Source organism: Scyliorhinus canicula, chromosome 17, assembly GCF_902713615.1.
Source record: "Scyliorhinus canicula chromosome 17, sScyCan1.1, whole genome shotgun sequence".
In the NCBI taxonomy this organism is placed as follows: Eukaryota; Metazoa; Chordata; class Chondrichthyes; order Carcharhiniformes; family Scyliorhinidae; genus Scyliorhinus; species Scyliorhinus canicula.
In genome coordinates this window covers 50,606,828-50,624,510 of record NC_052162.1, presented here as the reverse complement: position 1 = coordinate 50,624,510, position 17,683 = coordinate 50,606,828, and the positions used below count along the sequence as shown (strand labels likewise).

General features: G+C 46.5%; 1 protein-coding gene across 1 annotated transcript in view; it reads left to right on the top strand.

Moving 5' to 3' along the window:
- Positions 1-1,705: 1,705 nt before the first annotated feature.
- fhdc2 (FH2 domain containing 2) overlaps positions 1,706-17,683 on the top strand; it is an 80,600-nt gene continuing 64,622 nt past the window's right edge. Inside the window, exons 1-2 of the mRNA XM_038775953.1 lie at positions 1,706-1,944; positions 15,145-15,765. Of these exons, the coding sequence (XP_038631881.1) occupies positions 15,328-15,765 (438 nt within the window). The 5' untranslated portion in view covers positions 1,706-1,944; positions 15,145-15,327. The remainder of the gene's footprint in view (positions 1,945-15,144; positions 15,766-17,683) is intronic.

The following is a 17,683-nucleotide window of genomic DNA, read 5'->3' as shown; positions in this document are numbered from 1 at the left end:
ATCAACCTATCCCACTCCCTGACATTCTGGTGTGCTCCATGTGCCTATCCAATAACCGCTTGAAAGTTCCTAAAGTGTTTGACTCCACTATCACAGCAGGCAATCCATTCCACACCCTAACCACTCTCTGAGTAAAGACCCTACCTCGGACATCACTCCTATATCTTCCACCCTGAACCTTATAGTTATGCCCCCTTGTAACAGCTACATCCAGCCGAGGAAATAGTCTCTGAACGTCCACTCTATCTATCCCCCTCATCATCTTATAAACCTCTATTATGTCGCCTCTCATCCTCCTCCGCTCCAAAGAGAAAAGCCCTAGCTCCCTCAACCTTTCCTCAGAAGATCTGCAAACCAGGCAGCATCCTGGTAAATATCCTTTGCACCCTTTCCAATCGGAGAATGTGGAGACTCCACATAGACCCAAAGTCAGAATTAAACCTGGGACCCTGAGGCAGCAGTGTGCCACCTTGCCATCCTGTTATTGGCAACTTTCTCCCCTAAGCAAGAACAAGTGACAGAGTTGGAAAATAAAGCTTGAGACAAAGTGATTCATTTAGGTATACAGGATGTTAGCTATATTATCTAATGTTGTGTTGGGATACCACTTCCAACTTGCCACTTGTTATATTTCACACTGTGTCCTGTGCATTCAGAAAAGCAAGCAAAGGACGACGGTCTACGTGGTGCACCAAGTTTAAAGTAAAAAGTAGTTCAGACGGGCAGCATGGTGGCGCAGTGGGTTAGTACTGCGGCCTCATGGCGCTAAGGTCCCAAGTTCGATCCCGGCTCTGGGTCACTGTCCGTGTGGAGTTTGCACCTTCTCCCCATGTTTGCGTGGGTTTCACCCCCACAACCCAAAAATGTGCAAGCTAGGTGGATTGGCTATGCTAAATTGCCCCTTAATTGGAAAAAATTAAGTGGGTACTCTAAATTTAAAAAAAGTTTTTTAAAAAAGTAGTTCAGACCCTTTATGAGGCAACCTGCTCCGAAGATGCCAAGTACTTACACATCTAACCCAGCAACCTTGCGCAGCTCAGGTTTTCCTCCACCCAGTATGGACCACATATCACCTGACCACAATGCATACTACTCTCCGTACTTCTCTTTAAATAAAGCCGCACTTCGCCGCAGCATCTCCAATAAGTGTCAATGGAAGCTATTTCTATCATATCATCAATGCTTCACAGCTCCAGGGTCCCAGGTTCGATTACCGGCTGGGTCACTGTCTGTGTGGAGTCTGCACGTCCTCCCCGTGTGTGCGTGGGTTTCCTCCGGGTGCTCCGGTTTCGTCCCACAGTCCAAAGATGTGCGGGTTAGGTGGATTGGCCATGCTAAATTGCCCGTAGTGTAAGGTTAATGGGGGGATTGTTGGGTTACGGGTATACGGGTTACGTGGGTTTAAGCAGGGTGATCATTGCTCGGCACAACATCGAGGGCCGAAGGGCCTGTTCTGTGCTGTACTGTTCTATGTTCTATGTTCTTCAGGGAAAGACTACAATCCCAATAACATTATTATATTTCAAAATTAGAGGACACACATTGAAAGGATTCCCTATTTTAATCTTTCGGTTCTGTACACTGGTAGAAGGTCTGTCACACATTCCGACACTAACATGATGTGGTATTTACTCAGCCCATTGTTTGTCTGACCGGAGGATTGACGCTGGGCGTTGCTCAGTATTCCAGTCAGAGAGGTCGTGCAGCGAGTTCCACACAACTGCATCTATTGCGCCAGATCCCCCAGGACTTTCATTCCGTCACCCACTCACCTGTTGTGGACACTCCCATCGCTGAGCCAAGTGCAGCGTGTGGGCGGTCAGTCACAATCTTCTGGCCGATTCCAACTTTCCAAAGAAAAACCCACCCAGATTGTCCAGAGAAAAGGAGACGGGGCAGGAGGATGGAGCAGAGAGAAGCAAAGATCAGGAGCGATTAAAGCCGGTAAGAATCTGATCGCAAACTAGAGAAAAGTTTCTGGAGGGGGTGGGTGATGTTGGGGGAACGGTTTTGGAAATCTGGACTTGATTTCGAAAATAAATATCACCCAACCCCCCCCCCCCCCCCCCCCCCCCCCCCATACAATCGGAGGTGACATTAGTTTAGTCGGGGCAGAAAGCGGCAAGTTCTCGGGTTCAGTCTAAGAGCCACACTGAGCCTCGCTCCTCATGCGAAAACATTATCCAAAACATTTGAGACCGTGCGCTTTAAATATTCACTCTCACATTTTATTTACTTTTTGCCATTCTGAAATTATGCATCAGGGTGAGCAAGTCGATTCTCTTCCAATGTTGCAGAGTTATACTGTATAGCAGTACTGAGCTGTTTGGCGACAGATTTTAATATCACAGTCAAGGTTATTTTTGGTCCGGCTTATGGTTCTTGTTCGCTTTCTACGGTGCTCCTGTACTTTTGTATTTTTCTTGGCGATACTTTTAAGTATCTATCTAAGCTGTGTGCTATTTCAGGTGCATTGTGTTGATGGAAGCAAAATAATCATTTCTGACCAACATTAAGCCATATGGACTGGGAGATCCTTGATTTGATTCTCTCTCTGCCTGTGCTGACTTGGCTGATTTCCTGCCAGTTTAAAAATGTTTTAAATATGAAAATAAAGAAGTTGTCTCACCCGCCGTTCAGGATCCCATGATAGCCCAGAGGGAGAAGGGCAATTATTGGCAGTAAGAAGAATAGGCCAATAGTTCATTGGCAATAATTAGGTAAAGCTTTAAGTCGTGGATAGAGAAATCTAATTGAGTGCATTTGACTGTTATTATTGGCAACAGTAATGTCCAGCCCATGTTCCTCTGACCTAGCTCTTTTGTACTGGAAATTAAAGTCACACGCATTCCTGTGGGAAAGGAACAAAAGGCACAGTAACAATGTATCATCAAGTGCTGAATGTTATGCTGTCAGGTCGATCTAATTGGCAGTCTCCAGTCTGAGATTTGCAATGTATTGTTGATTGTTAATATTAATCCTCACATTTTCCCAAAGAAAATATCCAATACGGATAGTGTCAGTTGTCTCCTGTAACTACAGGGCAGCAAAACTACTTCCAGGTCCATTTATGAGCATAATAAATAGGAATTCACGGTAGCATGGTGGTTAGCATCAATGCTTCACAGCTCCAGGGTCCCAGGTTCGATTCCGGCTGGGTCACTGTCTGTGTGGAGTCTGCACGTCCTCCCCGTGTGTGCGTGGGTTTCCTCCGGGTGCTCCGGTTTCCTCCAACAGTCCAAAGATGTGCGGGTTAGGTGGATTGGCCATGCTAAATTGCCCGTAGTGTAAGGTTAATGGGGGGATTGTTGGGTTATGGGTATACTGGTTACGTGGGTTTGGGTAGGGTGATCATTGCTCGGCACAACATCGAGGGCCGAAGGGCCTGTTCTGTGCTGTACTGTTCTATGTTCTATGAATATGATGCACCGTGTCGTGTGGTCGCTGAAGCCTGTCTGCTCTGCTGTCCACAATAATGGCTGATCTTCAGCCTCAACCGCAATTTCTAACCCTTGAATCCCTGAGAGACCAAATGTCTGTCTACATTAGCCTAAAATATATTCAATGATGGAGCATCCATAACAATCTGGGGTAGATAATTCTAAGGATTCACAATCCTTTGAAAGAAGTTACTTCTCATCTCAGCCCTAAACAATTGGCTCCTTACCCTGAACCTGTGCCCCTCTGTTTCTGGGAAAACTACCTCTCATTGTCCACTTTGTCAAGCTCCTTCAGAATACAATCTGTATCAATGAGATAAACTCTCATGTACTAAATGCCAGAGAGCATAGATCCAATTTATTCAGTCTCTCATCCTAGGACAACCCTCTCATCCCAGGAACTAATCTATGGAATCCTAGCAGGACCAGCTTCAATACAATGATTTCCATCCTTAAATGCGAAGACCAAAACTGCATACAGTACTCCAGGTGTGTCCTCATCAAAGCTCTGTACAAACATAGCAAGATTTCATTATTTTTGTACTCTCATCCCTAGCAATAACGAACAACATGCCATTTGCCTTTCTAATTGCTTCCTGTATCTGTATGTAACCTTTCTGTGTTCCTTGTATGAGCATACCCAAGTCCCTCTGAACACAAGCATTTACATGTTTCACATCTTTTAAAAAAATATTCTGCTCTTCTATTCTTATTATCAAAGTGAATAATTTCACATTTCCCTTCATTATACCCAATCTGCAACCTTGCTGTCCACACACTTAGCCTCACTATATCTCTTTGCAGTCTCTTTGTATCCCTCTCAGCTTATTTTCCCACTTAGCTTTGTATCATCAGCAAGTGCAGATACATTAGTCTTGGTCTCTTCATCTAAGTCATTAATATGGATATTAAATAGCTGGGTGGCATGGTGGCACAGTGATTAGCACTGCTGCCTCACAGTGCCAAGGACCCAGGTTCCATCCCAGCCCCAGGTCACTGTCTGTGAGTTTGCACATTCTCCCTGTGTCTGTGTGGGTCTCACCATCACAACCTAAAGATGTGCAGGATAGGTGGATTGGCTATGCTAAATTGCCCCCTAATTGGAATTCTTTTTTTTAAACAGCCTTAATTCTTGCGGCACTCTACTAGTCAGGGCCTGGCAACTCGAGAATGCCCCAATTGTTCCTACTCTTTGCTTCCAGTCTGTTAACCAGTCCTCTATCAATGCTAATACATTGCCCCAACTCCAGGAGCCCTTATCTTGTGCATTAACCTTTTGTGTGGCACCTTATTGACTACTTCTTGATAACCAAGTATACTACATCTGCTGGTCCACTTTATCTACCCGATAAATTCCATCCTCAAAAACATTATTAACATTGTTAAACACAATTTCCCTTTTATAAAACCATATTGTCTTTGTTCGATCATACTGTGATTTTCTAAGTACATTGTTAAAAGTTCCTTATTAATAGATTTCAGCATTTTCCTGCTGACTGATGTCAGCCGAACTGCCCTTTAGTTCCCTGTTCTCTCTCTCTCCCTTCTTTGTTGAACAGCAGTATTGCAGTCGTTAACTTGCAATATGTTGGGACTGATGTTGAATCTAGCTATATTTGGAACATAATATAATCAGATGCAGCACGCAATATTGGCAAAGTATTTAAATAACACCAGTTAATGTTTTCATAGCAGTTTCCTTACAAGAAATTACGCACCCATTATTTTCGCAGCTAACTCTTTTAGAACCAGAAGATGTGGATCATCAGGTGCTGGAGATTTGTTAGATTTTAGTCCCTTAAATTGCTTTGATACTTTTTCTCTGCTGGTGTTAATTTCCTTAAATTCCTCCCTTTTTAACCACTTTATTACCCCGTTTCTGCTCTGTAATTCGTGTAATTTACTGTGAAGACGGACATAAAATATTTGTTCAATGTCTCCACAATTTTTCATTAAAAAACTTGCATTATTTATTATATATTACTTCAGGGAAGATGTCAGTTTGTGCTGGTGATAAAGGGAGTGAAGATTAAGGAAGTGATGGGCTTCCATTTAAATAGGCTGCTTTGTCCTGGCTGGAACATCTTGAGTGTTGATGGATCTGCACTCAACCAGGCAAGTGGAGAGTATTCCATCCACTCCTGATTTGTGCCTTTGATGGACAGGCTTTGTGGAGTCAGGAGATGAGTTACTCACTGCAGAATTGCCAGCCTCTGACCTCTTGTCGCCACAGTGTTTATATAGCTGGTTCACTTCAGTTTCTGGCTAATGTAACCCCCAAGTTGTTGATAGTGGGGTATTCAGCAACAGTAATACTTTTGGACTTTAAGAGGATAACATGGTAGCACAGTGGTTAGCAGTGTTGCTTCACAGCGCCATGGTCCCAGGTTCGATTCCCAGTTTGGGTCACTGAGTGGCGTCTGCACATTCTCCCTGTGTCTGCAAGGTTCCCTCCCGGTGCTCCGGTTTCCTCCCACAAATCCCCAAAGACATGCTGTTGGTGAATTGGACATTCTGAATTCTCCCTCCGTGTACCTGAACAGGCGCCGGAATGTGGCGACTAGGGGCTTTTCACAGTAACTTCATTGCAGTGTTAATGTAAGCCTACTTGTGACAATAAAGATTATGATCTTATTGCAACAGTCATTGCCTGGCACTTGACACTACCCAATTAGACACTACCCTGAGGAATTCCTGCAGTGATGTCCTGTGGCTGAGATGATTGGCTTCTAACAACCACAACCATCTTCCTTTGAAGTAGGTCCAACCAGAAAATATTGCAACATGTTCCTTGTGCCACACTTGGTCAAATGTTGTCTTGGTGTCAAGGGCAGTCACTCTCACCTCACTTCTACAAATATTATGCCCTGTACATAATTTATGAACATCTCTACACAATAAGGCTGTTTTATTTTTATATTGTATAGCCGCTATTTTTGGAAATCTGATATCAACTTGGATAACTTTCATTCTTCTTCCAGAAAAAGGCAAATGTGAAGGAAATAAGTATTAGCTTGAACTGAATTGTCACTGTTTTAGGATATAAAACGGTGAAATAAGTTCTAACGGCTGCATCCTCAGAATTGCAACTAAAAAGCTACAATTTATCCTCCCAAAAAATGTGATAGTTGCTGCTCTCTGGGGAACTCTTCCACTGTGTATGAAAGACATCAGAAGCGAACCTCTCTGACCCGCTTCCCTAACCTCTGCCCAAACATACCGTAAGTAATTCCTGTCACTTTATAAGTTTACTTTGGGACTGCACAAAGTTATTACTAAGTTGAATACCACATTGAGGAGGTGCTCTATGAGTTGCTACTGAAGGTTGTGCTTACTTTGTCTGCATATCAACCTCTTTGATACCAAAGCAGCTCAGCCAGAACTTTTCTTGCAGGTGAATTTAGTTCTGCTCAATGTATTAGTATTGCACTGAGGACATGGATTTCCCCACGGGAATTCCTCCATTATGTACTGAAGAAGAGGCGAGGGGCTGGTTTAGCACAGCGGGCTAAACAGCTGGCGTGTAATGCAGAACAATGCCAACAGTGCGGGTTCAATTCTCGTACCAGCCTCCCCAAACAGGCGCCGGAATGTGGCGACTCGGGGCTTTTCACAGTAACTTCATCGAAACCTACTCGGGACAATAAGCGATTATTATTATTAAGAGGAGGATGACAAAGATGGGATTGACAGAAGATTTGTAGAGGGAAAAATGTGTTCACATTGTGGCACAGATTTAAATTGATTTCTAAGAGGCAGCCAGCTGTGCGGTGTTCCTTAATAATATCAATGAAAAATAGTAGATGTGCAAGTATCAGCCCATGGTGTTGCATGCCCTGGTGAATGAAAATAATCTGCAGAGATGCTACAAAGTTCTCTTTCCTAGCATGTGGCACCCCATATTTTTCTTATATTCACATACCCATTTGTAAGAGTCTAGACTAAGGACATATTACCCTAGATTCTTCTGACTATCAGTGTCTCTGAAGGAAGTGCTTCATGATGGCTTCAGGATTACCCCCAAGAGGTATTGGGGAGGTATGTCACCTATTGGCTGTAAATCTTCAGTTCACTTCCACATGGAGAATGCACTACTGGCCATCCTCTCACTTTGCACCCTCCATAATTTGAGGTCATCCAAAACTCTGCTGCACGTATCCTAACTTGGTTTTGGAACCAATACCACCTCTGAGCACCAATCCGGCTCTTTTACAGGTGAAATTACTCACTGTCTTAACAATGAGGTTAAACCTTTGGAGGTTTCATGTGCAGAACCTTTCTGGGTGTATGTAAACATATTGGTTTCTCTTCTGAGCTTAGTGTTATAGAGCACTATTTTTAGTTCTCCCAATGCTGTAAATAATTTCAGAAATTCTATTCTGAAGTCTTAATAATCAAAAAGGTGAATGGAATGCTCACCTTTATATCTAGAGGATTGGAATATAAAGACACAGGTGTTATGCTGCAGCTATACCAAACCCTGGTTAGACTCCAGCTCTGGGCGCCACACTTTAGGAAAGATATTTTGGCCTTGAAGGTAATGCAACGTAGGTTTATAAAATGATACCTTGATTACAGGGGTTGCGTTACAAGGCGAGATTACTCAAATTAGGCCCAATTTCGCCAGAATTTAGAAGGTGTGGTAGTATGACTAGAGGTATTATGGTACCTGGGATGTGAGCCACCATTGGTGGAGAAGGCTCGCTGCTCATTGGCCCAAGTGTTGCTTTTTCATTGGTCAAGATGTAAGGTAGCTCCGCCCAATGAGGCGGGGTATAAGAACCCGTGTTTCCCAGCAGCCACCCTTCTTTCTGTACTCGAGCTACTGGGGAAACATCTTGTAGATTAAAGCCTTCAATTCGGACTACTCCTTCGTTTCAGTGGTTATTGATCGCCAATCAATTTAATCTACAAGTTTTTAAAGCATGGAGCTCTACATCAAGCCAGAGTGCCTACGACTCGGCCCCCAAGCAGCTAATGCAGCAACCAGTTCAAGCACTGGCTGGCTTGTTTTATTAGCTACCTCAGCACGGCGGAAAATGTACCAATGAGGGAGCAGAAGCTACACATCCTCCACTCGTGCGCCGGCGCCGCCATCCACACACTCATTGAGGACACAACTGACTACGACTCTGCCATGGAACTGCTTAAAGGACACTTCACCCGGCCGGTAAATCAAGTTTACGCTCGGCACTTGCTGGCCACGAGGCAGCAGATCCTGAGTCGTAGACGATTTTTACTGTGCACTCCTCGTATTGGGGAGGAACTGCGGCTGCCCACAAGTGTCTGCTACTGAGCACACTGAACTCCTCATCTAAGACGCTTTTGTTGCGGGCATGCAGTTCCCTCAAATCTGCCAGAGACTGCTAGAAAGGGAAACTTTGAGCCTCACGGAAGCCCTCATGAACTCTCTCGATGTTGTGAACAGAAACACCCGCTCATATGCCCCCGACCACACGGCGGCCCCCTAGGCAGCGTGGACTTCAGCCTCCCTCTCCGCCACGGACTCAGAATCACCCCAGGCCTGCGCCGCAAGACGCCCTGGAAACTCCGCTGGGTCCTGTTATTTTTGCGGCCAGGCAAAACACCCCCGACTGCATTGCCCAGCCCGATCGACAACATGTAACCATTTGCCAGGCCAAGGCAGTCGCTGCGGTCCCGGGCAGCGACCGCGGCACATCACTCTCTCTCGCTCTCCAGGGCCCCCGTGCGGCCCGCAAACTTCTCTGTCCCCATCCCCCAATGCCACGTGCGGCCTCTGGGCGCTGCCATCTTGTGCCTCCGACGCCACGTGCGGCAGCCGGGCGCCGCCATTTTGTCCATCCCGCATCATGTGCAACTGATGGGCGGCGCCATCTTGGATCGGCTCCGAGGACCCCGGCGCAGGTGACTACGCACCGCCCGATGATGACTCCGATCTTCTGCCATGACTCGCTTCAGTCACCTTGGACCAGTCTCGACCCCGCACCCTCTCTATAGCGACGACGAAGGTCCTGCTCAACGGACACGAAACGACCTGCCTGCTGGACTCCAGGAGCAGGGAGAGTTTCGGACACCCTGCCACAGTAAGACGCTGCGCTCACCCTTTCTATCCCGTCAAGCAAAAAATCGCCCTGGCCTCTGGCTCCCATTCGGTGGAGATCATGGGGTACTGTATAGCGGACCTCACGGTCCAGGGGAGGGAGTTTAAAAATTACAGACTCTACGTCCTCCCCCACCTCTGCACAGCCGCACTCTTGGGGCTAGACTTCCAGTGTAACCTCCAGAGCCTAACTTTTAAATTTGGCGGCCCTATACCTCCCCTCACTGTCTGCAGCCTCGCGACCCTCAAGGTTGATTTCCCCCGTCTTTGTTTGCGAACCTCACCCCGGATTGCAAACCTGTCACCACCAGGAGCAGACGATACAGTGCCCAGGACCGGACCTTCATCAGGTCCGAGGTCCACCGGCTTCTGAAGGAAGGGGTCATCGAGGCTTGTAACAGCTCCTGGCGAGCAACAAGTTCTGGTGGTAAAGACTGGGGAGAAGAATAGGATGGTCATAGACTACAGTCAGACCAACAACAGGTTTACGCAGCTGGATGCGTAGCCCCTCCCCCGTATATCCAACCTGGTCAATAGGATCGCGCAGTACAAGGTCTTCTCCATGGTAGACCTGAAGTCTGCCTACCACCAGCTCCCCATCCGCGCGAGCGATCGCAAGTGCACTGCGTTCGAGGCGGACGAGCGGCTCTACCACTTTTTAAGGGTTCCCTTCGGTGTCACAAATGGGGTCTCGGTCTTCCAACGAGAGATGGACCGAATGGTTGACCGATATGGTTTACGGGCAACCTTCCCGTATCTCGATAATGTCACCATTTGCAGCCACGATCAGCAGGACCACAACACCAATCTCCGCAAATTCCTCCAAACTGCAAAACTCCTGAATCTGACCTCTAACAAAGAAAAATGCATGTTTAGCACCGACCGCCTAACCATCCTCGGCTACGTAGTGTGAAATGGAGTGATAGGCCCCGATCCGGAACGCATGCGCCCCCTGATGGAACTCCCCCTCCCCCACTGCTCCAAAGCCCTGAAGTGCTGCCTTGGCTTTTTCTCTTATAATGCTCAGTGCATCCCCAACTACTCCGACAAAGCCCGTCCCCTCATCCAAACAGCCACTTCCCCCTGTCGACGGAGGCCCACCAGGCCTTCAGCCGCATCAAAGCGGACATCGCAAAGGCCACGATGCGCACTATCGACGAGTCCCTCCCTTTCCAAGTCGAGAGCGATGCGTCTGACGTAGCTCTGGCTGCCACCCTCAACCAAGCGGGCAGACCCGTGGCCTTCCTCTCCATGCTTCCGAAATCCGCCACTCCTCGGTCGAGAAGGAAGCACAGGCTATAGTAGAAGCTGTGCGACATTGGAGGCATTACCTAGCCAGCAGGAGGTTCACCCTCCTCACAGACCAACGGTCGGTGGCCTTCATGTTTGACAATGCACAGCGGGGCAAGATAAAAAAACGACAAGATCTTGCGGTGGAGGATCGAGTTATCCACCTACAACTACGGCATCTTGTATCATCCTGGGAAGCTAAACGAGCCTCCCGATGCCCTGTCCCACGGCACCTGTGCCAACGCACAAGTGGACCGCCTCCGAGCTCTCCACGTGGACCTCTGCCACCCGGGGGTCACCCGCTTCTTTCATTTTGTAAAGACCCGCAACCTGCTCTCCTCCATCGAGGAGGTCAGGACAGTCACTCGGAACTGCCACATCTGCGCGGAGTGCAAGCCGCACTTCTACCGCCCTGAAAAAGCACATCTGATAAAGGCTTCCCGTCCCTTTGAACGCCTCAGCATGGATTTCAAAGGTCCCCTCCCCTCTACCAACCGCAACACGTACTTCCTCAACGTGATTGACGAGTACTCCCGCTTCCCGTTCGCCATCCCCTGCCCCGACATGACCACAATTACCATCATAAAAGCCGTCCACAGCATTTTCTCCCTGTTCGGATTCCCCGCTTACATTCACAGCGATAGGGGGTCCACCTTTATGAGTGACGAACCGTGTCAATTCCTACTCAGCAAGGGCATTGCCTCAAGCAGGACGACCAGTTATAACCCCTGGGGTAACGGACAGGTCGAGAGGAAGAACGGTACAGTCTGGAAAACCATCCTACTGGCCCTCCGGTCCAGAAATCTCCCAGTCTCCCGCTGGCAGGAGGTCCTCCCAGATGCCCTCCACTCCATCCGATCGCTACTTTGCACGTCTATAAACCCAACTCCTCAGGAACGCCTTCTTGTCTTCCTCAGGGACCCCGCTCCCGACCTGGCTGGCTGCCCCCGGGCCCATCCTGCTCCGGAATCACGTGCGGACGCACAAATCGGACCCGTTGGCCGAGATCATCGTGCGCGCATGCGCAATGCGGCAAAATTTTTTTTTAAACGTTCTTGGCCGCTTGCAGCCAGCGTTATGAAAAGCCGGCTACTGCGCGGGGATTTGTGCGATCGGGAGCGCAGCGGACAACGGCTCCGCGACCCTCCTAACACCCGCCTGCAACCCTCCCGCGGGTCGCGCCCCTGACTTTGAAGAACACTGTAGTAGATGGCACACATGGCTGCCATGGTTCATCAGTGGTGGAAGGATTGAATGTATGTGGAAGGGGTCACAATAAAACTGGTTGATTTGTCCTGATGGTGCCAAGCTCAAGTGTCGTTGGAGCTGCGCTCATCCAGGCAAGTAGAAAGTATTCCATTATATTCCTGACTTGTGCCTTGTAGATGATGGGCAGGCATTGGGGAGTCAGGAGATGAGTTACTTGAGATGGCATTCCTAGCCTCTGACCTGCTCTGGTAGCCACAGTTTCAGTTTCTGGTCAATGGTAATCCCTAGAAAGTTGATGGTGGGGATCAATGTTTTTAAAAAAAAAAAATTTTTTATTAAGGTTTTCACAAAATATGAACAACAACCCCCCCCCCCCCCCCCCCGGTGTTGCTGCTGCTGCCGGCCTATTTCCCTACCATTCCACCAGGAAGTCCAGGAAAGGCTGCAACCACCTAAAGGACCCTTGTACTGATCCCCTCAGGGCAAATTTCACCTTCTCCAATTTGATGAACCCTGCCATATCATTGATCCAGGCCTCCACGCTTGGGGGCCTCGCATCCTTCCATTGGAGCAAGATCCTCCGCCGGGCTACTAGGGACGCAAAGGCCAGGATACCGGCCTCTTTCGCCACCTGCACTCCCGGCTCCACTGCAACCCCAAAAATTGCGAGTGTGGGGGATCAATGTTGATGATGGCATTGCATTGAATGTCATGGGGCGATGGTTAGATCCACTCTTGTTGGATATGGTGATCACCTGGCACATGTGTGATATGAATGTTACTTGCCACTTGTCAGCCCAAGCTTGGATATTGTCCAGGTCTTGCTGCATTTGGACATGGAATGCTTAAGTATCTGAGGAATCAGGAATGGTGCTGAACATTGCACAGTCATCAGCGAACATCACTACTTCTGACCTGATGATGGAAGTAAGGTCATTGATGAAACAGCTGAAGATGGTTGCGTCTAAGACACTATCCTGAAGAACTCCTGCAGTAATGCCCTGGAGCTGAGATAATTGGCCTCCAACTATCACAACCTTTGTGCCAGGTATGACTCCAACGAATAGAAAAGTTTCCCCCCCTGATTCCCATTGATGTTAATGTAAAGCCTAGTCAATGTAAGCCTACGTATGGCAATGAAGATTATTATTATGAGTCAGGCATTCCTTTGTGTCCAGGATGTTATCATAGAATTTACAGTGCAGAAGGAGGCCATTCGGCCCTTCGAGTCTGCACCAGCTCTTGGAAAGAGCACCCTACCCAAGGTCAACACCTCCACCTTATCCCCATAACCCAGTAACCTCACCCAACACTAAGGGCAATTTTGGACACTAAGGGCAATTTATCATGGCCAATCCACCTAACCTGCACATCTTTGGACTGTGGGAGGGAACCGGAGCACCCGGAGGAAACCCACGCACACACGGGGAGGATGTGCAGACTCCGCACAGACAGTGACCCAAGCCAGAATTGAATCTGGGACCCTGGAGCTGTGAAGCAATTGTGCTATCCACAATGCTACCATGCTGCCCACATCCAGGATATTACTCTATTGAGGAGTGCACAATTTATATCCTTACCAATGGAACCATATAAACAATATGAGGGAGCTATCTAGGTCTATAAACTGTCAGGATTCCAACAAGTGCAAGAAACAATTGACAGAATGCATGTGCCACTCAAGGTCCATAAGTTAACCCATTAAATGCCATGAGCAGGAAAGAATTTCATTTTGTGATGAATGCAGCAATTTCAGATATGCACTCTGGCAGTGCACCTGCTGGCTTTGCAGTGCCACTTGGGCACCTTGGTAGTACCAGGGTGGGAGTGCTGAGGTGCCAGCCGAACAGTGCCAAGGTGCCCACGTTCCAGGGGGGAGCCAGGGGCCACCCTGCCCTTACGTTGACCACCCAGGGGCCTCCATTGGTCCGGGAGACTGTCTCGGGTGTTGTTCCGTGTTGTACCAGTATTGAACGGTGCCTGGTTCGGGTCCCCCTGGGAGACCGTCAGATGCTGGGAGGCCAACAGATCCTGGGTGAGCACACCTAAGTGACCTTAAAACCAACTTAGGCGTGTGCAGCTTGGTTATGCTATTGTGGGCGGGATCCTGGTTGCGACACCTCGCGAGATCTGGATAAATCTTGTGATGCGTACTGGCTGCCGGGAAGCTCGCAGGCTTCTCCTCTATTGGCTGTGTCGCACTCCAGTTCAGGTGCGATGCGACTGGTAGATCCTGCCCAATGTAATTAATGGGAGGAGCTAGGAGCTGAAGCAGTCAGGGTGTTGATTTCAGTTTAGATTTTGCTGTGAACAAAACAGGAGCATTTTGCTAAATGCTGGGAAGTTAAACAGTTGTTTGACACAGGCAGGAATCTGCAGGCTGGTTCCTGAAGAATCTCTCAAAACAGTCAGCATCCTACTGTATCTGCATTGTGCTCTCTGATGCCTCAAGAACCTTCCTTTGGTAGATACAGTGTTTAATATTATAATGCTCACAGTATTGTAACTGAGATCTTTTTAATATTATAGATTGGCTAATTATCCTTGCTGACGAGAAGGATTGAATAAGAATCACTCTGAATTTAGCGCCTTCTCAAAGCGCAGCAGCAAATTATGCATTGAAATAAAATACATCAATTTATACAAATTAAACAAGTTGTACAATCACTAGTTTTTACCTTTAAATTACTCTGATAGGTAAAAAAATTGTACAGTACCTTGTATCTATGGTTGACTCTGCCAGATGCAGAAGATTTATAATTCCATTGAGCGTTAGACTGTCAGGAAAGTTTCAATCACGAATATTGGTAGAAAATGTGGACAAGCAGCCCAAGTTCCAAGATTCTACTTCCAAGACATGGAGATGAGATGTAAAATTCAACTTATTAGAAGCGAATGTGCCTTCCACTGCTCTCTGAACATATGGGTCACTGGTCAAACAATTCACACCAACACTTCGAGAAATGTTAAACTGACTTGGAACACGTTCCTGATAAGACAGTTAAATTGCTCTCAAAACCTAATTTTCAATATATTTGCTTTGCTCGTCAAACATTGAACAATAAACTCAAACCTCAAGTAGTTAAATACTTTGCTCATAATCTGTCTTTTCTCTTATTGAAGGATGGAAACTGAAGAATCAGGAGTCCAATTAAATGAAGAACTGCAAATGATGGCTGGATAACAGAAACTATGAAGTTTCTGCGCACGTAGAATGTTAACGGAAGCTTGCAATGGACACTGACTAATGTCCATTCTGATGATGAAGACTGTCATTGATGCTTCTTTACAAAAGGCTATAATGAGATGAGAATGGAAATGACTGTAGCAACCAAATATGCTGAACCCATTAAACTTTCCCCACCTTCCCCCCTCTCTCCTCCAACACCATTTCCTCCAGTCTCCAATGGAAATACTCCTCCATTACATGGAAGCTTCCTGATGGCACTGACGCCACCACCACCACCGCCGCCACTACCACCACCATTGCTTCTTGGGTCACAACCTTCCCTAAATTCAGTTCAGAAATCCAAATTGAAAAAAGTGAACTGGATCACAATTCCAAAAGACAAGATCTTGGGGAAAGACAACATCTGGACATCAGACAAGTATGATGATGATGACTTTCAGTTAGACACTTCAGCAATGAAGGAGTTATTCGAACAGGTGGAGAATGTTTCCCTCGGTGACTGTAAGCATCGGAGAAGCTTTAAAAGCAATTGCTTCGATCCCAGGAGCGAAAGAGTAAGTTAGTTTGAGTCAGAACAGTTCATGTATCAGACCCCGTGTCACAGCTTTTGCCTGACGGTCTGTGGTGGAAGAGTACATCTGGGTGGAGGGCTTTTGTGTAGGCTTAGCCCACATAATTCTGTTTTTACTTTTTCTTGTGTTTTATTCCCATGCCATTATGAGGTTGTATATTGTATTACGATTCCATTTGATGTTACTACTGTATGGGAAGATCCCAGAATGAGACCCTGGCTCAAAAGACTGCAACTCTTTCCTTGTTTTTTGAAGATGTGGGTGAACAGAGATACAGGATTGCCAATTCGCTTTAAACAACAGAAAACAAAAATCAAATATAAGTTTAACTATGATACAATACTCATTGATTCCACCTATACCGTCATAAATGTATGCTGATTTTAAGAATAACATAGGTCATAAAATATATGTTATTCTCAGTAAGTACACAGAACCTGTAAACCAACAGGCCAACTGTGACACACTGCATTCTGAAACCAAGTGGCAGATGCCATCCTAAAAAACTTGTGGATTTCTCCGCAAATCCCTCCAGATGATTATTGCACTATGAGTCAACTGGCCTCACTGTACTCTGGGTTCTGCCCGCATGTTTCCCAAACTCTACTCGTGAAAAACTGTGTCTCAGAATCTGCTTACAACAATGTTTTCCCTCAGTTGTTTTCAGCAAGGAGCCAATTCCAGGATTTCCAACTCTTTGTATTCCTATGTTTTGAACTGCCATGTGCACTCAAGCTTTCATCCAATCACTCAGGTACTTGGGTATGCCAATAAAGCACTGCTGCTTCACAGGCTGCAGTAAGATGTCGCCAAATCTTTGCTTTACCCCTGATGTTTGGTTCCCCACTTTAATAATAATAATAATTGTTTATTGTCACAAGTAGGCTTCAAATCTGGTTACTGCAGCTGTCTCTTTAGCTCAGAAAACTCTCTCTGCCATTTACTCAAATTCCAATGAACACTTGTTCAAATTCCAGTTACATTTGTCCATTTGACTTCAGTCTTCCTGGGACCTCTCTTTTCATTCCCTCATTTCTGGAACCATCTGTTCTTTTATTTCTAGGACTTTTTTCCAGTTACTCCATTTTCCTGCCTCTACTTCTGCTTCTGGCAGAGCTGTGAAAGAAAGCTTCTCTCCCACTACCCAACTCCAGCTGTCTTGGCTCCACTTAAAACCAAACTCAACAGGCCTATCTCATATAAAGGCGGCCCCTGGTTGCTGAGCAACAGCTCAGTCCTTCGCTAAGCTCTATTTGCTTCTCACTTCAAAAACTCTCAAATCACAATGCAAACACAGCTTGAAATGAAACCAAACCTCCCAAACATGCAAACACCTTTGTTTACCATAAATCTGCATGATTAGCACTGCTGCCTCACAGCTTCAGGGACCCAGGTTCAATTCCGATCATATCTCTGTGGAGTTTGTACTTTCTCCCTGTCTTTGCACGGGTCCTCCCCCCCCCCCAACAGTCCAAAGATGTGCAGTTTAGGTGGGGTTACAGAAATGGGGCGGGGGCCTAGATAGATGGCTCTTTGACAGGGTCAGAGCATTCCTGATGGGCTAAATGGCCTCCTTCTGCATTGTAGGAATCCTGTGCTTCTAATCTAACTAGAGTTTTATCCTTTATTACGCTTAAACATTTACATTAAACTCACTTAAATGTATACTTTATTTCTAATATCCAACAATACAAACATAGATTACTTAAAACTATCTCTGCTTCCTGACAATTGGAAATTTTGTGGTGAAACTCATGGCAAGGACTCCATGTCAGAAGACTGGGAAATAATAGAGTTCCCTGTATTAAACTGTTGAAAAGAGATTGCAAATTCACTTTTTAGTTGCACAGAAGAGCAAGGAGTTTTCTGATTATTTCATATCTCCTTGCATACGAGAATT